This window comes from Crinia signifera, chromosome 1 (genome assembly GCF_055691185.1).
Source record: "Crinia signifera chromosome 1, ASM5569118v1, whole genome shotgun sequence".
In the NCBI taxonomy this organism is placed as follows: Eukaryota; Metazoa; Chordata; class Amphibia; order Anura; family Myobatrachidae; genus Crinia; species Crinia signifera.
The window spans coordinates 472,823,318-472,844,186 of record NC_139217.1 but is presented as its reverse complement, the minus strand read 5'-3'; the positions used below and the strand labels follow the sequence as shown (position 1 = coordinate 472,844,186).

General features: G+C 53.4%; 1 protein-coding gene across 4 annotated transcripts in view; it reads left to right on the top strand.

Annotated features, from left to right (window-relative positions):
• IL11RA (interleukin 11 receptor subunit alpha) overlaps positions 1-20,869 on the top strand; it is a 174,064-nt gene that overhangs the window by 120,634 nt on the left and 32,561 nt on the right. For all 4 annotated transcript variants that reach the window (XM_083155432.1, XM_083155431.1, XM_083155434.1 and 1 more), the window contains exon 6: positions 17,666-17,829. In XM_083155432.1, the coding sequence (XP_083011558.1) occupies positions 17,666-17,829 (164 nt within the window). The remainder of the gene's footprint in view (positions 1-17,665; positions 17,830-20,869) is intronic.

Here is a 20,869-nt window from a genome sequence, read left to right as displayed (position 1 = left end):
TCCCCTGTGCTGCAGAGTAATGCGCAGGTGCCAGGTGTGCGGGGCAGGGTATAATAGCCGTACCAGGCTGGGGTCACAGGTAATATGGACGGCTGTACATGGTGCTCCGCACATAAGACTTCCCCTGTGCTGCAGAGTAATGCGCAGGTGCCAGGTGTGTGGGGCAGGGTATAATAGCCGTACCAGGCTGGGGTCACAGGTAATATGGACGGCTGTACGTGGTGCCCCGCACATAAGGCTTCCCCTGTGCTGCAGAGTAATGCGCAGGTGCCAGGTGTGCGGGGCCCGGTATAATAGCCGTACCAGGCTGGGGTCACAGGTAATATGGACGGCTGTACATGGTGCCCCGCACATAAGGCTACCCCTGTGCTGCAGAGTAATGCGCAGTTGCCAGGTGTGCGGGGCAGGGTATAATAGCCGTACCAGGCTGGGATCACAGGTAATATGGACAGCTGTACATGGTACCCCGCACATAAGGCTTCCCCTGTGCTGCAGAGTAATGCGCAGGTGCCAGGTGTGTGGGGCAGGGTATAATAGCCGTACCAGGCTGGGGTCACAGGTAATATGGACGGCTGTACATGGTGCCCCGCACATAAGGCTTCCCCTGTGCTGCAGAGTAATGCGCAGGTGCCAGGTGTGCGGGGCAGGGTATAATAGCTGTACCAGGCTGGGGTCACAGGTAATATGGACGGCTGTACATGGTGCCCCGCACATAAGGCTTCCCCTGTGCTGCAGAGTAATGCGCAGGTGCCAGGTGTGCGGGGCAGGGTATAATAGCCGTACCAGGCTGGGGTCACAGGTAATATGGACGGCTGTGCATGGTGCTCCGCACATAAGGCTTCCCCTGTGCTGCAGAGTAATGCGCAGGTGCCAGGTGTGTGGGGCAGGGTATAATAGCCGTACCAGGCTGGGGTCACAGGTAATATGGACGGCTGTACATGGTGCCCCGCACATAAGGCTTCCCCTGTGCTGCAGAGTAATGCGCAGGTGCCAGGTGTGCGGGGCCCGGTATAATAGCCGTACCAGGCTGGGGTCACAGGTAATATGGACGGCTGTACATGGTGCCCCTCACATAAGGCTTCCCCTGTGCTGCAGAGTAATGCGCAGGTGCCAGGTGTGCGGGGCAGGGTATAATAGCCGTACCAGGCTGGGGTCACAGGTAATATGGACGGCTGTACATGGTGCTCCGCACATAAGGCTTCCCCTGTGCTGCAGAGCAATGTGCAGGTGCCAGGTGTGCAGGGCAGGGTATAATAGCCGTACCAGGCTGGGGTCACAGGTAATATGGACGGCTGTACATGGTGCCCCGCACATAAGGCTTCCCCTGTGCTGCAGAGTAATGCGCAGGTGCCAGGTGTGCGGGGCAGGGTATAATAGCCGTACCAGGCTGGGGTCACAGGTAATATGGAAGGCTGTACATGGTGTCCCGCACATAAGGCTTTCCCTGTGCTGCAGAGTAATGCGAAGGTGCCAGGTGTGCGGGGCAGGGTATAATAGCCGTACCAGGCTGGGGTCACAGGTAATATGGACGGCTGTACATGGTGCCCCGCACATAAGGCTTCCCCTGTGCTGCAGAGTAATGCGCAGGTGCCAGGTGTGCGGGGCAGGGTATAATAGCCATACCAGGCTGGGGTCACAGGTAATATGGACGGCTGTACATGGTGCCCCGCACATAAGGCTTCCCCTGTGCTGCAGAGTAATGCGCAGGTGCCAGGTGTGCGGGGCAGGGTATAATAGCCGTACCAGGCTGGGGTCACAGGTAATATGGATGGCTGTACATGGTGCTCCGCACATAAGGCTTCCCCTGTGCTGCAGAGTAATGCGCAGGTGCCAGGTGTGCGGGGCAGGGTATAATAGCCGTACCAGGCTGGGGTCACAGGTAATATGGACGGCTGTACATGGTGCCCCTCACATAAGGCTTCCCCTGTGCTGCAGAGTAATGCACAGGTGTGCGGGGCAGGGTATAATAGCCATACCAGGCTGGGGTCACAGGTAATATGGACGGCTGTACATGGTGCCCCGCACATAAGGCTTCCCCTGTGCTGCAGAGTAATGCACAGGTGTGCGGGGCAGGGTATAATAGCCATACCAGGCTGGGGTCACAGGTAATATGGACGGCTGTACATGGTGCCCCGCACATAAGGCTTCCCCTGTGCTGCAGAGTAATGCGCAGGTGCCAGGTGTGCGGGGCAGGGTATAATAGCTGTACCAGGCTGGGGTCACAGGTAATATGGACGGCTGTACATGGTGCCCTGCACATAAGGCTTCCCCTGTGCTGCAGAGTAATGCCCAGGTGCCAGGTGTGCGGGGCTGGGTATAATAGCCGTACCAGGCTGGGGTCACAGGTAATATGGACGGCTGTACATGGTGCCCTGCACATAAGGCTTCCCCTGTGCTGCAGAGCAATGCGCAGGTGCCAGGTGTGCGGGGCAGGGTATAATAGCCGTACCAGGCTGGGGTCACAGGTAATATGGACGGCTGTACATGGTGCCCCGCACATGAGGCTTCCCCTGTGCTGCAGAGTAATGCGCAGGTGCCAGGTGTGCGGGGCTGGGTATAATAGCCGTACCAGGCTGGGGTCACAGGTAATATGGACGGCTGTACATGGTGCTCCGCACATAAGGCTTCCCCTGTGCTGCAGAGTAATGCGCAGGTGCCAGGTGTGCGGGGCAGGGTATAATAGCCGTACCAGGCTGGGGTCACAGGTAATATGGACGGCTGTACATGGTGCCCCGCACATAAGGCTTCCCCTGTGCTGCAGAGTAATACGCAGGTGCCAGGTGTGCGGGGCAGGGTATAATAGCCGTACCAGGCTGGGGTCACAGGTAATATGGACGGCTGTACATGGTGTCCCGCACATAAGGCTTCCCCTGTGCTGCAGAGTAATGCGCAGGTGCCAGGTGTGCGGGGCAGGGTATAATAGCCGTACCAGGCTGGGGACACAGGTAATATGGATGGCTGTACATGGTGCTCCGCACATAAGGCTTCCCCTGTGCTGCAGAGTAATGCCCTGGTGCCAGGTGTGCGGGGCAGGGTATAATAGCTGTACCAGGCTGGGGTCACAGGTAATATGGAAGGCTGTACATGGTGCCCCGCACATAAGGCTTCCCCTGTGCTGCAGAGTAATGCGCAGGTGCCAGGTGTGCGGGGCAGGGTATAATAGCCGTACCAGGCTGGGGTCACAGGTAATATGGATGGCTGTACATGGTGCTCCGCACATAAGGCTTCCCCTGTGCTGCAGAGTAATGCGCAGGTGCCAGGTGTGCGGGGCAGGGTATAATAGCCGTACCAGGCTGGGGTCACAGGTAATATGGACGGCTGTACATGGTGCCCCGCACATTAGGCTTCCCCTGTGCTGCAGAGTAATGCGCAGGTGCCAGGTGTGCGGGGCAGGGTATAATAGCCGTACCAGGCTGTGGTCACAGGTAATATGGATGGCTGTACATGGTGCCCGCACATAAGGCTTCCCCTGTGCTGCAGAGTAATGTGCAGGTGCCAGGTGTGCGGGGCAGGGTATAATAGCCGTACCAGGCTGGGGTCACAGGTAATATGGACGGCTGTACATGGTGCTCCGCACATAAGGCTTCCCCTGTGCTGCAGAGTAATGCGCAGGTGTGCGGGGCAGGGTATAATAGCCGTACCAGGCTGGGGTCACAGGTAATATGGACGGCTGTACATGGTGCTCCGCACATAAGGCTTCCCCTGTGCTCGGCATACTGGCCCCATTCAGCGGCGGCTGGCATCGGGCTCCTTATCGCTGCTGCTGGCTTGTACAGGAAGGAGGTCGGGAGGGGTCCCCACCACTGCAGGTTGAGAGGACCCATTCATAGGTTGTTCAGGGATGAAGGGGGGGGGGGGGGCAGTAGTGAGTGTGTGCTAGCTGCACTCCACGAGGACGGAGGGGAGACAGCTCTCAGAAATGTGACTGCATCTCTCCACACGTCCATTATAGAATATTTGTATGTACGCATAAGGCCGGGAACAGCTCTGCACCAATATACTGTACCATCGCTTAGTCATAGCTCTCCCAGGTCGCCCCCCTTCCCCCCGGTGCGCAGGCCGGCATCTCACCCCCCCCCCCCCTCCATGCAGGCCGGTGTCTCGCACCCTCGCTCCATGCAGGCCGGTGTCTCGCACCCTCGCTCCATGCAGGCCAGCATCTCACCACCCCACCCCCCCAGCTCCATGCAGGCCAGCATCTCACCTCCCGCTCCATGCAGGCCGGTGTCTCGCACCCTCGCTCCATGCTGGCCAGCATCTCACCCCCCCCCCCCCCTCCATGCAGGCCAGCATCTCACCTCCCGCTCCATGCAGGCCGGTGTCTCGCACCCTCGCTCCATGCTGGCCAGCATCTCACCCCCCCCCCCCCTCCATGCAGGCCAGCATCTCACCTCCCGCTCCATGCAGGCCGGTGTCTCGCACCCTCGCTCCATGCTGGCCAGCATCTCACCCCCCCCCCCCCTCCATGCAGGCCAGCATCTCACCTCCCGCTCCATGCAGGCCGGTGTCTCGCACCCTCGCTCCATGCTGGCCAGCATCTCACCCCCCCCCCCCCTCCATGCAGGCCGGTGTCTCGCACCCTCGCTCCATGCAAGCCAGCATCTCACCTCCCGCTCTGTGCAGGCCCGTGTCTCGCACCCTCGCTCCATGCAGGCCGGTGTCTCGCACCCTCGCTCCATGCAGGCCGGTGTCTCGCACCCTCGCTCCATGCTGGCCAGCATCTCACCCCCCCCCCCCCTCCATGCAGGCCAGCATCTCACCTCCCGCTCCATGCAGGCCGGTGTCTCGCACCCTCGCTCCATGCAGGCCAGCATCTCACCACCCCACCCCCCCAGCTCCATGCAGGCTGGCCCAATTATTCCTCGTCCGCACAGACTGGAATCTTAGGCCCTAGCTCCGCGCAGGCCGGCATCTCACACCCCCGCTCCGCGCAGGCCGGCATCTCATTCGCCCACTCCGCGCAGGCCAGGGTCTCGCTCCCCCGCTCCGCGCAGGCTGGCCCAATTACCCTCCATCTGCACAATGGCCCATATTCAGATCTGATCTCCGTACAATTTTGTTCTCAAAATGGGCAAAACCATGTGCATTACAGGTGGGGCAGATGTAACATGTGCAGAGAGTATTACATTTGAGTAGGGTGTGTTGAAACTGAAATTTAAATTGCAATATAAAAATAATGCAGCCAGTATTTACCCTGCACAGAAACCAAATAACCAATCACCAACCAATACAATTCCAGTTCTATATGATGAGATTTAGGTTAGTAGTGGTTTGTGGCATGTCTGTCAGGCGCTGCGGAACCCCCGTGGCACCTTGTAAATAAACAATATCATTATTATTACTACAGCTGATTTGTGCTGGGTTGTTCCCAGTATGAATGTGCCCCACAGCCAGTTTTGCCCTGTTTTGAGCCCTGGTGGATTCTATCCCCCCAATGTGCCCGTAGTATCGCATGAAATCTGTGGGCGTTAAAAGGGGCTCATGTGCCTCAGTCTTACAGACTTTTTGTGAGGAGCGTGGCGCTGCCAATTTCAGGTCAGTAAACAGCAAGGGCCCGTGCCAGAGCCAGCAGTGCATTGTGGGTAATAAAAACAGGCAGGCGGGGAACATGTGTTTCTGCTAGAGCAGGGCTCAGGAAAGGGGCCTCATTATATGGCACATAGTGTTTGCCAGACGCCAGGGGCCACTTCTGGGTAGAGCTGCAGATGTAACCTGTAGACGTGCAATGCGTTCCACTGTGCTACCGTGGTGCCCACATCTGTATGTGAGACTTTCGTGCTGATAGATCTGGCACAGTGCGTCCCCCTCGTGTTAGTGTCCAGATGTCCCCCAAATGCAGAACTGCAGTAAGTGCAGGAGGAACCAGGAATCTCCCCAGCGGGCGTCTGCCTTTCTCCCCAGTCCAGCAGCCCATGTGGGGATGTTATTATTTTGGAAGCATCGCCCATCAGATGATCCTTGGTCCTTCTCCAGCCTCTCAACAGGAAATCTCTGCACGGAACCTCAGCAAATCCCTCTATTTATAGACACGTCTGTCTCTGCCTCCTTCCCTTCAGACACCAGCATTTCCGTGTGCCCACACAGCTATGCCACCTCAATGGGCAGTGCCAGTCATTAGGGTATTAGAGGTGCTTTTATCACCATTTATGGGAGAGTGCGATAGAGTTATGTGTTAGAAATACGCACCGGCATCAGGAGAATGACACGGACTGTGAGTGACATGTTCGATCTCTGCAGTGTAGGGCAGGGCCCTCCTCCCCGTCAGGTGCTGAAGTACAGTATTTCCCTTGTTAAACAGAAATCCCATATTCTGCATAGAAGGGTAAGACCGCTGTCACAATGGGGGGTCCTGGCTGCATAATTCACACCCGAACTTTCAGGTGACTTTAATACCATCCGGCAACTTTTCTTGAACATGCGGTGTCCAAAATCTGCTGCGCCGCCGCTCCTCCTATCTGCAGTTGTAATTGGACGCGGGTAACGGGTAATAGGACATGTAAGCGCCAGCTTTCATATATTTCTGGATGTGAATGAATGACATGTATTATAATGCAGTGCCCAGGGAAATCCCTTCACTTCCATATACTGTTATAGTGGTTTGGTTGGTGATTCCTCCCTGGTGCCCTCGCCCATCACTCTGTATGCGGGTAACCCCTCACCTACATCTGTACTGATCACATGCAGCGCAGCAGGAGAGATACATTTTGGCTGCTCGGGTTATATCTCAGAGCGCCCGCCGGGCCCCTGCTAATACAATCAGTGGAGGGGCCCCCACTAGAACCTGAGGGATTAGGGAAAGTATTGTATTTAGTAGAATAATCCCCTTGCAGTAAATGAATGTCAGGTAACTGCATCTGATCAGCCCCGTGCCACATGTATGTAAGCAGTCCGTGGGATTTCACAATCACTTCTGACATGAAACCTGTGATGTGAACTTGCCCCCCCCCCCCCCCACCCCCCCGGTATGTGTCATTATCATCCCCCCTGCTGAAGAGCTGCACATGAGAATATGTTTAGCTTTAATAAGTGAAGATCAATCGTCCAGCCCCGGGGCCCCTCGGGGGCTCAGCATGTGTCTCAGCAATCACTGACGGATCACAGAGCTGTGCTCTTCATCAATCAAGGTAGATATAATTACAGGGCTGCCAGCGATGTCTGACTGTGCTGCACACCATCGCCCCCCCCCCCCCCCCCAGCAATGTGCGTCACGGCTGGGGTGGTAGGTGGGCCTCAGCCTGCACGGGGGCCTCATTCACAGCGCTAGGCTACGCTCAGACAATTACTCATCCTCGCGCAGAGACTGTAATTCCGCAAGGAGGTCGATCGTCCAGTTTATCCCTTTATTTATTAAAGGGCAAAAAAGCTTTTCCTGAGTGTTACCCCGGCATTAGCACGTCTATCCACGGTGTTACCCTCTGCCGGGGGCAAGAGGCATCTGTGTACAGCATCTGTGTACAGCATCTGTGTACAGCACGGCCGCAGTCAGAAGACAATAACATTTCTAGGACTTATCACTAAATCTCGGGATGGAAATAACAGGTGCTTATTGTTTGTTTTAATCCAATGGTCGGGCAGATATCTCTCTCCGAACCACCTGATTCTGCTTCACACGCAAAACCAAATTCTCTCTCTCTAATGGGCAAAACCATGTGCACTGCAGGTGGGGCAGATGTAACATGTGCAGAGAGAGTTAGATTTGGGTGAGTTATGTTGTTTCTGTGCAGGGTAAATACTGGCTGCAGTATTATTACACTGCAATATACCTGTAGATATCAGTTTGAACACTCCCCACCCAAATCTAACTCTCTCTGCACACGTTACATCTGCCCCACCTGCAGCACACATGGTTTTGTCCATTAGAGAGAGAATTTGCTTTTGAGAGTGAACCAGAATCAGGCCCCGTGAGTGTCAGTACTCAAAATGTGCGTTTCATGAGGATAAACAAACAACAACAACTGCGATCAACAAAACTAAGGGCCTTATTCTAGTTCACTCTTTTCTGACAAAATCTTTTTTAGATGGACAAAACCATGTGCACTGCAGGGGGGCAGATGTAACATGTGCAGAGAGAATTAGATTTGGGTGAGTTATTTTGTTTCTGTGTAGGGTAAATACTGCTTTATTTTTACACTGCGATATAGATCTCACTTTGAAGTAAAACCCCACCCAAATCTAATTCTCTCTGCGTAAGTAACATCTGCCCCACCTGCAGTGCACATGGTTTTGTCCATCTAAGAAGGATTTTGTCAGAAAGAGTGAACTAGAATAACCCCCTAAATGACAGGCTTGCACTGATTGACGGTATGTGTGACATTTGTGTGCGTCCGAGTCTGCGCTGCTGTGACTCCGTTCCGCTGTGCCTCATTTGTCACGTGTGTAAAACCAATCTCTCGGTCCGATTCAGAGTGGAATGCTGTTGTGCGAATTTGTAATCCTATTGATTATGGAATGACTGCACATGCGTACGGATCGTAGCGAGCATGCAGTGATAGAAATAGCGTATGGATGGTAAATGCGGCAGGAGAATGACTGGCAGGAGGCCGGGGTTTGGGGATGGTTACCGGCCGGTTTCTGGTAGTGTCGGGATTCGCAGGCGTGCCAGGGCGTTCTCAGACTGATTCTGTCGCAGAGTTGTGGAAGGGTCAGGGTTACACATTCCTTGCTGAGATTATTGCGCATGTATCTGGGGGCAATCCATTTGTAATTCACACGCAAATGTTCACAGGGCGGCTGTTTCCCCCTCCACCGCCCCAATCCCCGCACTACGCTGTACGCTTACTCACCATCACTGGTCCTTGTGAATAGTCAGCCAGGATGTCATGTCAACGCTCTCCAATGAATTGGGGGCAGGGCTGACGTCATGTGACTGTAGGTGGTGTCACTGCATATAATGAGGCCTCCTCTGTGTGTGTGTGTGTGTGTGTGTGTGTGTGCTCTATAGGTGGTGTCACTACATATAATGAGGTCTCCTCTGTGTGTGTGTGTGTGTGTGTGTGTGTGTGTGCTCTATAGGTGGTGTCACTGCATATAATGAGGCCTCCTCTGTGTGTGTGTGTGTGTGTGTGTGTCTGTGTGTGTGCTCTATAGGTGGTGTCACTGCATATAATGAGGCCTCCTCTGTGTGTGTGTGTGTGTGTGTGTGTGTGTGTGTGTGCATGTGTGTGCTCTGTAGGTGGTGTCACTGCATATAATGAGGCCTCTGTGTGTGTGTGTGTGTGTGTGTGTGTGCTCTATAGGTGGTGTCACTGCATATAATGAGGCCTCCTCTGTGTGTGTGTGTGTGTGTGTGTGTGTGTGTGTGCTCTGTAGGTGGTGTCACTGCATATAATGAGGCCTCTGTGTGTGTTTGTGTGTGTGTGCTCTATAGGTGGTGTCACTGCATATAATGAGGCCTCCTCTGTGTGTGTCTGTGTGTGTGTGTGTGTGTGTGCTCTGTAGGTGGTGTCACTGCATATAATGAGGCCTCCTCTGTGTGTGTGTGTGTCTGTGCTCTATATGTGGTGTCACTACATATAGTGAGGCCTCCTCTGTGTGTGTGTGTGTGTGTGTGTGTGCTCTACAGGTGGTGTCACTACATATAATGAGGCCTCCTCTGTGTGTGTGTGTGTGTGTGTGTGTGCGCGCGCTCTATAGGTGGTGTCACTACATATAATGAGGCCTCCTCTGTGTGTGTGTGTGTGCGCGCTCTATAGGTGGTGTCACTACATATAATGAGGCCTCCTCTGTGTGTGTGTGTGTGCTCTATAGGTGGTGTCACTAAATATAATGAGGCCTCCTCTGTGTGTGTGTGTGTGTGTGTGTGCGTGTGCTCTATAGGTGATGTCACTACATATAATGAGGCCTCCTGTGTGTGTGTGTGTGTGTGCGTGCGTGTGTGTGTGTGCTCTGTAGGTGGTGTCACTGCATATAATGAGGCCTCCTCTGTGTGTGTATGTGTGTGTGCGTGCATGTGTGTGTGCGCTCTGTAGGTGGTGTCACTGCATATAATGAGGCCTCCTCTGTGTGTGTGTGTGTGTGCGCGTGCATGTATGTGCGCGCTCTGTAGGTGGTGTCACTGCATATAATGAGGCCTCCTCTGTGTGTGTGTGTGTGTGTGCGTGCATGTGTGTGTGCGCTCTGTAGGTGGTGTCACTGCATATAATGAGGCCTCCTCTGTGTGTGTGTGTGTGTGTGTGTGCGCTCTGTAGGTGGTGTCACTGCATATAATGAGGCCTCCTCTGTGTGTGTGCGTACATGTGTGTGCGCGCTCTGTAGGTGGTGTCACTGCATATAATGAGGCCTCCTCTGTGTGTGTGTGCGCGCGCTCTGTAGGTGGTGTCACTGCATATAATGAGGCCTCCTCTGTGTGTGTGTGCGCGCTCTGTAGGTGGTGTCACTGCATATAATGAGGTCTCCTCTGTGTGTGTGTGTGTGTGTGCGCGCGCTCTGTAGGTGGTGTCACTGCATATAATGAGGCCTCCTCTGTGTGTGTGTGTGTGTGTGCGTGCATGTGTGTGTGCGCTCTGTAGGTGGTGTCACTGCATATAATGAGGCCTCCTCTGTGTGTGTGTGTGTGTGCGTGCATGTGTGTGCACGCTCTGTAGGTGGTGTCACTGCATAAAATGAGGCCTCCTCTGTGTGTGTGTGTGTGCGCGCTCTGTAGGTGGTGTCACTGCATATAATGAGGCCTCCTCTGTGTGTGTGTGTGTGTGTGCGCTCTGTAGGTGGTGTCACTGCATATAATGAGGCCTCCTCTGTGTATGTGTGCTCTGTAGGTGGTGTCACTGCATATAATGAGGCCTCCTCTGCGTGTGTGCGTGCATGTGTGTGTGCGCTCTGTAGGTGGTGTCACTGCATATAATGAGGCCTCCTCTGTGTGTGTGTGTGTGTGTGCGCTCTGTAGGTGGTGTCACTGCATATAATGAGGCCTCCTCTGTGTGTGTGTGTGTGTGCGTGCATGTGTGTGCACGCTCTGTAGGTGGTGTCACTGCATATAATGAGGCCTCCTCTGTGTGTGTGCGTGCATGTATGTGCACGCTCTGTAGGTGGTGTCAATGCATATAATGAGGCCTCGTCTGTGTGTGTCTGTGTGTGCGCTCTGTAGGTGGTGTCACTGCATATAATGAGGCCTCCTCTGTGTGTGTGTGTGTGTGTGCATGTGTGTGTGCGCTCTGTAGGTGGTGTCACTGCATATAATGAGGCCTCCTCTGTGTATGTGTGTGTGTGCTCTGTAGGTGGTGTCACTGCATATAATGAGGCCTCCTCTGCGTGTGTGCGTGCATGTGTGTGTGCGCTCTGTAGGTGGTGTCACTGCATATAATGAGGCCTCCTCTGTGTGTGTGTGTGTGTGTGTGTGTGTGCGCGCTCTGTAGGTGGTGTCACTGCATATAATGAGGCCTCCTCTGTGTGTGTGTGTGTGTGCGTGCATGTGTGTGCACGCTCTGTAGGTGGTGTCACTGCATATAATGAGGCCTCCTCTGTGTGTGTGCGTGCATGTGTGTGCACGCTCTGTAGGTGGTGTCACTGCATATAATGAGGCCTCCTCTGTGTGTGTCTGTGTGTGCGCTCTGTAGGTGGTGTCACTGCATATAATGAGGCCTCCTCTGTGTGTGTGTTTGTGTGCATGTGTGTGTGCGCTCTGTAGGTGGTGTCACTGCATATAATGAGGCCTCGTGTGTGTGTGTGTGTGTGTGTATGTGTGTGCTCTATAGGTGGTGTCACTGCATATAATGAGGCCTCCTCTGTGTGTGTGTGTGTGTGTGTGTGTGTGTGCGCGTGCGTGCATGTGTGTGTGCGCTCTGTAGGTGGTGTCACTGCATATAATGAGGCCTCCTCTGTGTGTGTGTGTGTGTGTGTGTGCTCTATAGGTGGTGTCACTGCATATAATGAGGCCTCCTCTGTGTGTGTGTGTGTGTGTGTGTGTGCTCTATAGGTGGTGTCACTGCATATAATGAGGCCTCCTCTGTGTGTGTGCGCTCTGTAGATGGTGTCACTGCATATAATGAGGCCTCCTCTGTGTGTGTGTGTGTGTGTGCGTGCATGTGTGTGTGCGCTCTGTAGGTGGTGTCACTGCATATAATGAGGCCTCCTCTGTGTGTGTGCGTGCATGTGTGTGTGTGCTCTGTAGGTGATGTCACTGCATATAATGAGGCCTCCTCTGTGTGTGTGTGTGCGCGCTGGCCGCTGTACAGCGCTGCGCTGCTGGGGATGTGTCAGCAGAAAGATTCCTTGAATGAGGAGACAAGACACATGTTTCCGTGACTCAGAGTCTTGTCATTCCGATCTGTGAATGAATGTTCCCAGGACCGTCATTAACCCCGCGACTCCTGGAACGCCGCGCTGTGTGTTTCATGGACGTGGGCTTCCCATGTGGGACAACATCTGACCTGGGCTTGTGCCGCAGCGAGACCGAGCAGACGTTGTGTTATACAGCTGGAATTTATATTCATTATGTTTATTGCACATCACTAAGTTATAGGCCTGATGCCGGGGAGGAGATGAACTGAGTGATAAAACGGAGAGTGATAAACAGACAGCCAATCAGCTCCTACCTGCCATATCACAGCCTGTGTTTGAAAAGTGACAGGTGGGAGCTGATTGGCTGGTTGCTTATCACTCTACACTTTATCACTTTTGAAGCTTAGTGCATCTGCAGGATTTGTTACAGCTCCAGCTGGTGTTTCTGCGACGGACCCCCAGTGGAGGGGCTTTAGTGCATTCGGAAATGCGGTAAAAACCCTGAAAACTGGGGTTTTACTGCATTTTCCCTAGTAGTGCATCCTGCCCTAGGTACACTGACCTAGAACGTCCCAGAGGTTCTCAATGGAGTAAGATCTGGACACTGAGCTGGCCAGTCTATCCGGGTTACCCTGTAGACCAGGGGTGGCCAAACCTGTCCTCAAGATCTACCAACGGTGCATGTTTTCCAGGCAACCTGTGGATCTATAGCAGGAATGAATGCAGCATGTTTGATAATGTGACAGTTAGTAATGAGTACAGCTGTGCACCAGCTAGGTGATCTGGGGAATGTGACAGTTAGTAATGACTACAGCTGTGCACCAGCTAGGTGATCTGGGAAATGTGACAGTTAGTAATGACTACAGCTGTGCACCAGCTAGGGGATATGGGACATGTGACAGTTAGTAATGACTACAGCTGTGCACCAGCTAGGTGATCTGGGGGAATGTGACAGTTAGTAATGACTGCACCTATGCACCAGCTAGGTGATTTGGAAAATGTGGACCGTTGGTAGATCTCGAGGACCGGTTTGGCCACCCCTGCTGTAGGCATAACAGGTGACATTGTCATCCTGATAAAACATCCTACATTTCCTTATACTTTCATACCTCCCAGCATGCCCCTCCAGGAGGGACACAGTGCTCCATACCTCCCAGCATGCCCCTACAGGAGGGACACAGTGCTCCATACCTCCCAGCATGCCCCTCCAGGAGGGACACAGTGCTCCATACCTCCCAGCATGCCCCTCCAGGAGGGACACAGTGCTCCATACCTCCCAGCATGCCCCTCCAGGAGGGACACAGTGCTCCATACCTCCCAGCATGCCCCTCCAGGAGGGACACAATGCTCTGTTTCTGGACTTCTCCCTTAATTTATAAATGAAATCACCTGTGGTAAAGCATCGGTCTTATCAATTAACCTGTATGAAACAAGTGATGGCAATCATACATTAAGGAGGAAGCCCAGGGAGCAGGTGCCCAATCACGTGTGACTCGGTCATGTCTTCAGCAATGGTTCCACTTGTTCCACTTTATGACTTGTATTTTCTATACATGGATGATATAATACAAGTGTCCGGAGTGCTAGCTCTGATGTCACACTGGACCAGCTGGGGAAACAGAATGCGGACGGTTTCTGGATATCTTTGTATGTCATCCATTACAGGTATAGAAAGAGCCCCCATCTGTGCCCGCTGAGAGGGGTGATCAGGGGAGATAAAGTGTGTGCCCCCCAATATTACAGGTATCGAAAGAGGCCCCATCTGTGCTAGCTGAGAGGGGGTGATCAGATAAAGTGTGTGCCCCTCCCCCCAATATTACAGATATAGGAAGAGGCCCCATCTGTGCCCGCTGAGAGGGGTGATCAGGGGAGATAAAGTGTGTGCCCCCCAATATTACAGGTATCGAAAGGGGCCCCATCTGTGCTAGCTGAGAGGGGGTGATCAGATAAAGTGTGTGCCCCCCCAATATTACAGGTATAGGAAGAGGCCCCATCTGTGCCAGCTGAGAGGGGTGATCAGGGGAGATAAAGTGTGTGCCCCCCAATATTACAGGTATAGGAAGAGGCCCCATCTGTGCTAGCTGAGAGGGGGTGATCAGATAAAGTGTGTGCCCCCCCCCCCCCCCCCCAATATTACAGGTATAGGAAGAGGCCCCATCTGTGCCAGCTGAGAGGGGTGATCAGGGGAGATAAAGTGTGTGCCCCCCAATATTACAGGTATAGGAAGAGGCCCCATCTGTGCTAGCTGAGAGGGGGTGATCAGATAAAGTGTGTGCCCCCCCCCCAATATTACAGGTATAGGAAGAGCCCCCATCTGTGCCAGCTGAGAGGGGTGATCAGGGGTGATAAAGTGTGTGCCCCCCCAATATTACAGGTATAGAAAGAGGCCCCATCTGTGCCAGCTGAGAGAGGGTGATCAGATAAAGTGTGTGCCCCCCAATATTACAGGTATAGAAAGAGGCCCCATCTGTGCCAGCTGAGAGAGGGTGATCAGATAAAGTGTGTGCCCCCCCCCCCAATATTACAGGTATAGGAAGAGGCCCCATCTGTGCCAGCTGAGAGGGGTGATCAGGGGAGATAAAGTGTGTGCCCCCCAATATTACAGGTATAGGAAGAGGCCCCATCTGTGCTAGCTGAGAGGGGGTGATCAGATAAAGTGTGTGCCCCCCCCCCCCAATATTACAGGTATAGGAAGAGCCCCCATCTGTGCCAGCTGAGAGGGGTGATCAGGGGAGATAAAGTGTGTGCACCCCAATATTACAGGTATAGAAAGAGGCCCCATCTGTGCCAGCTGAGAGAGGGTGATCAGATAAAGTGTGTGCCCCCCAATATTACAGGTATAGAAAGAGGCCCCATCTGTGCCAGCTGAGAGGGGGTGATCAGATAAAGTGTCTGCCCCCCAATATTACAGGTATAGGAAGAGCCCCCCGTCTGTGCCCGCTGAGAGGGGTGATCAGGGGAGATAAAGTGTGTGCCCCCCCAATAATACAGGTATCGGAAGAGCCCCCATCTGTACCAGCTGAGAGGGGTGATCAGGGGAGATAAAGTGTGTGCCCCCCCCCCAATATTACAGGTATAGGAAGAGCCCCCATCTGTGCCAGCGGAGAGGGGGTGATCAGGGGTGATAAAGTGTGTGCCCCCCCAATATTACAGGTATCAGAAGAGCCCCCATCTGTACCAGCTGAGAGGGGTGATCAGGGGAGATAAAGTGTGTGCCCCCCCCCCCCCCCCAATATTACAGGTATAGGAAAAGCCCCCATCTGTGCCAGCGGAGAGGGGGTGATCAGGGGAGATAAAGTGTGTGCCCCCCCCCCCAATATTACAGGTATCGGAAGAGCCCCCGTCTGTGCCCGCTGAGAGGGGTGATCAGGGGAGATAAAGTGTGTGCCCCCCCAATATTACAGGTATCGGAAGAGCCCCCATCTGTACCAGCTGAGAGGGGTGATCAGGGGAGATAAAGTGTGTGCCCCCCCCCCCAATATTACAGGTATAGGAAGAGCCCCCATCTGTACCAGCTGAGAGGGGTGATCAGGGGAGATAAAGTGTGTGCCCCTCCCCCATAATTACAGGTATTGGAAGAGCCCCTGTCTGTGCCAGCTGAGAGGGGTGATCAGGGGAGATAAAGTGGATCAGGGGAGATAAAGTGTGTGCCCCCCCCCCCCCCCAATATTACAGGTATCAGAAGAGCCCCCGTCTGTGCCAGCGGAGAGGGGGTGATCAGCGGAGATAAAGTGTGCCCCCCCCCCCATAATTACAGGTGTGTTATGCCACATTGGAGGTGTGACTGGCTGCTCCCTCTCCCAGTGATACATCCCCCACAGACAGACGATGTATATTGGGCCCCCCGCACTCCCGTCACTCTGAGGTTGTGGTCAGAGGTCACCAGGCCCTGGATGTGGTCAGAGGGTCAGGCCCCTGTGGTTAGTGAGGTCACATAACCGCGTCGTGCCCCGTGTCACAGATACTTGTGCAATAGCTGAATCACACATCAGGGATTATCCACCACAGTGCCGAGGAATTAATGGGGGGCACTCGTTCTGCCGGGATACCCCAGGAGTTCTGTCATCACATAAAGCCACAAGGCTGTAGGCCACAGTCCAGGGTGACGTCACTTATAGTGAGATTATACGGCACTGGGTCAGGGAACCATTATACTACACCGCCTGTCCTGATGAGCACTGACATGAGAACTCGGATGTATACGGATAACATAATGTATTCACGTCACTTGTGTATGTTACATATAGAGAGTACACAGGTATACCGTGTTACAGGTATGTAGCGTGTGTACTAGACAGACTGGCGGATGCATGAGTGTGATGACAACACAGAGATGGAACTTACTAAATGATGTTTAATATGAGAAAATAATAGAATTCCAAAAGCAAATGATCACATACAAAGAAATTAGTGAAAACTATTTTATATCAAACAAATTCACCCCGTTCTTTCTCTGTGGCGGGAGCGCACCCCGTTCTCTCCCTGTGGTCAGTAGCACACCCCACTCTCTCTCCCTGTGGTCAGTAGCACACCCCACTCTCTCTCCCTGTGGTCGGGAGCGCACCCCACTCTCTCTCCCTGTAGTCGGGAGCGCACCCCACTCTCTCTCCCTGTAGTCGGGAGCGCACCCCACTCTCTCTCCCTGTGGTCAGTAGCACACCCCACTCTCTCTCCCTGTGGTCGGGAGCGCACCCCACTCTCTCTCCCTGTAGTCGGGAGCGCACCCCGTTCTCTCTCCCTGGGGTCGGGAGCGCACCCCGTTCTCTCTCCCTGGGGTCGGGAGCGCACCCCGTTCTCTCTCCCTGGGGTCGGGAGCGCACCCCGTTCTCTCTCCCTGGGGTCGGGAGCGCACCCCACTCTCTCTCCCTGTAGTCGGGAGCGCACCCCGTTCTCTCTCCCTGGGGTCGGGAGCGCACCCCGTTCTCTCTCCCTGGGGTCGGGAGCGCACCCCGTTCTCTCTCCCTGGGGTCGGGAGCGCACCCCGTTCTCTCTCCCTGGGGTCGGGAGCGCACCCCGTTCTCTCTCCCTGGGGTCGGGAGCGCACCCCGTTCTCTCCCTGGGGTCTTTCTCAGACTGCCATGCGGACACCATGTCACATGTCAGCGTCACACCAGGACATATGGACCACACATGACTGATAATATGACGGCGTCCTGCAATCCTATCCCAACATGAGCTGCTGCATTCTGTAGGGTCTGCGAAATCCCAGACACCTGCGGAAATTGGGAGGATGACTGGTCTTTGGGTCAATGTGTCATAAGAGAATTGACTTCTTAGTATAAGACTTATGGGACCGTGTACAGTATATGTGACCCGTTATAGTGTGGCAGGGGCATCACACGTGAGGGTGGTCTAGGGTCGGGGATAGCCTGTTACACCCTGGGTGTGATAAGTAGTCCTCGCAGCTCCTGACGGCCCCGGCTGAGCCTGTGTCTGTGCTTTGTTACAGGGTGGACAGGAACAGTCCTGAGATCTGCCTGCAGGATCCCGCGTACCCCAACACGTGCTCGGTCAGACACTCCAAGCTGTGGACCTCCTATCAGATGAATATCACCGAGGAGAATCCGCTGGGCTCAAAGTTCAGGATCTTAGAGTTTACTGTGCACTCTATTGGTAAGTGTCTGATCTCCGAGGTGTGGTGACATTTACATAGTCAGTGTGTCTGTGCCCTCCAGTGGCAGATCCAGGGGTTGGATTGAAGCACAGTCCAGCATTCAAATAGGGGAGCCGCACCGAAAGACGCCCCAATGCTGCCAAACATCGCAGGCTGGGACTCACTGGCAGTTGGTGTGGCTCCTCGGTTTGTATTTTGGGCTGTTCCTGTTCCTCTGGTGTGCCATTGGTGGTCACTGAATGGCAGTGATGGGCAACAGGGAGCCCCAGGACTACAAGCTACCTACAGTGTAATACCTGTGTGATAGGACCGCTGATGTGTTAATACACCTACAGTGTAATACCTGTGTGATAGGCCTGCTGATGTGTTACTACACCTACAGTGTAATACCTGTGTGATAGGACCGCTGATGTGTTACTACACCTAGAGTGTAATACCTGTGTGATAGGACTGCTGATGTGTTACTACACCTACAGTGTAATACCTGTGTGATAGGACCGCTGATGTGTGACTACACCTACAGTGTAATACCTGTGTGATAGGACCGCTGATGTGTTACTACACCTACAGTGTAATACCTGTGTGATAGGACCGCTGATGTGTTACTACACCTACAGTGTAATACCTGTGTGATAGGACCGCTGATGTGTGACTACACCTACAGTGTAATACCTGTGTGATAGGACCGCTGATGTGTTACTACACCTACAGTGTAATACCTGTGTGATAGGACTGCTGATGTGTGACTACACCTACAGTGTAATACCTGTGTGATAGGACTGCTGATGTGTTACTACACCTACAGTGTGATACCTGTGTGATAGGACCGCTGATGTGTGACTACACCTAGAGTGTAATACCAGTGTGATAGGACCGCTGATGTGTTACTACACCTAGAGTGTAATACCTGTGTGATAGGACCGCTGATGTGTGACTACACCTACAGTGTAATACCTGTGTGATAGGACCGCTGATGTGTTACTACACCTACAGTGTAATACCTGTGTGATAGGACCGCTGATGTGTTACTACACCTACAGTGTAATACCTGTGTGATAGGACCGCTGATGTGTGACTACACCTACAGTGTAATACCTGTGTGATAGGACCGCTGATGTGTTACTACACCTACAGTGTGATACCTGTGTGATAGGACCGCTGATGTGTGACTACACCTACAGTGTAATACCTGTGTGATAGGACCGCTGATGTGTGACTACACCTACAGTGTAATACCTGTGTGATAGGACCGCTGATGTGTTACTACACCTACAGTGTAATACCTGTGTGATAGGACCGCTGATGTGTTACTACACCTACAGTGTAATACCTGTGTGATAGGACCGCTGATGTGTGACTACACCTACAGTGTAATACCTGTGTGATAGGACCGCTGATGTGTTACTACACCTACAGTGTAATACCTGTGTGATAGGACTGCTGATGTGTGACTACACCTACAGTGTAATACCTGTGTGATAGGACTGCTGATGTGTGACTACACCTACAGTGTAATACCTGTGTGATAGGACTGCTGATGTGTTACTACACCTACAGTGTAATACCTGTGTGATAGGACCGCTGATGTGTTACTACACCTACAGTGTAATACCTGTGTGATAGGACCGCTGATGTGTTACTACGCCTACAGTGTAATACCTGTGTGATAGGACCGCTGATGTGTTACTACACCTGGGGCGAAATGTAATAGGGTGCGTTTTTTTAGACTAAAAAAAAATCGCACCAAATCGCACATTTAAAAATCGCGTTTTTTGCCGCGAATTCGCATATGTAATGAGATGCGAATTAGCGGCAAAAAATGCGATTTGCCGCGATTTGCCGCGATTTTTAGTCATGAAAATGTGCGCATTTTCAGTCATGAAAATGTGCGCATTTTCATAAATGCGATTTTGTGCTAAAAAAAAAAAGTAAAAAAAAAAAAATGGCGTGGGGTCCCCCCTCCTAAGCATAACCAGCCCCGGGCTCATTGAGCCGGACCTGGTTCCAAAAATACGGGGGACAAAAAGCATAGGGGTCCCCCGTATTTCTGAAACCAGCCCCGGACTCTTGGACCGGTCCTGGTTCCAAAAATACGGGGGACAAAAAATCTGGGGTCCCCCGTATTTTGAAACCAGCACCGGGCTCCAACAGCCCGCGGTGTCATGCCACAGCCGGGGGACACTTTTTATACAAGGTCCCCCGGCCAAAACATGAGCACCGTGGCTGGTCAGCCTTGGACGGGGTACCTGGAGGAGTGGGGACCCCCCCAATAAAGGGGTCCCCCCCCCCCAGGCTTCACCCGTCCAGGGCTGAAGCCCGGGGCTGTCACCGGCGTCCGTGGCCAGTGGACGCCGGCCTGATAGGGTTAAATCCATCATACATATCATTACATTGCTTTTTACCGGCGAACTACAAGTGCCAGCAGACCTCCCCCGCATGCTGGGACTTGGAGAACCACAAGTCCCAGCATGCAGGGCATTAATGGGCCCGCTGGGACTTGTAGTCCACCTGTAAAAAGAATGTTTATAAAAAACACACACACAGAGAAGTACAAGTTTATTACACACACACACACCTCAATTTTACACCAGCGTAACTTACCATTCCTGGATCCAGCGCTGGTCTGGCTGCTTCACAGCCGGCTCCCCCCGCACTGACAGGCAGCGGGGAGAACCGCTTTCTCCGTTGCCTGTCACCGGCTTTCTCCGTAGCTTCTGTAGCTCTGTCCCAGTGCTACAGAGGCTGAGAGCGTGATTGGCTGAGCTACAGTATGCGTCTCCATGGAGACGCATAGCTCAGCCAATCAGGACTGAGCTATGCGTCTCCATGGAGACGCATACTGTAGCTCAGCCAATCACGCTCTCAGCCTCTGTAGCACTGGGACAGAGCTACAGAAGCTACGGAGAAAGCCGGTGACAGGCAACGGAGAAAGCGGTTCTCCCCGCTGCCTGTCAGTGCGGGGGGAGCCGGCTGTGAAGCAGCCAGACCAGCGCTGGATCCAGGAATGGTAAGTTACGCTGGTGTAAAATTGAGGTGTGT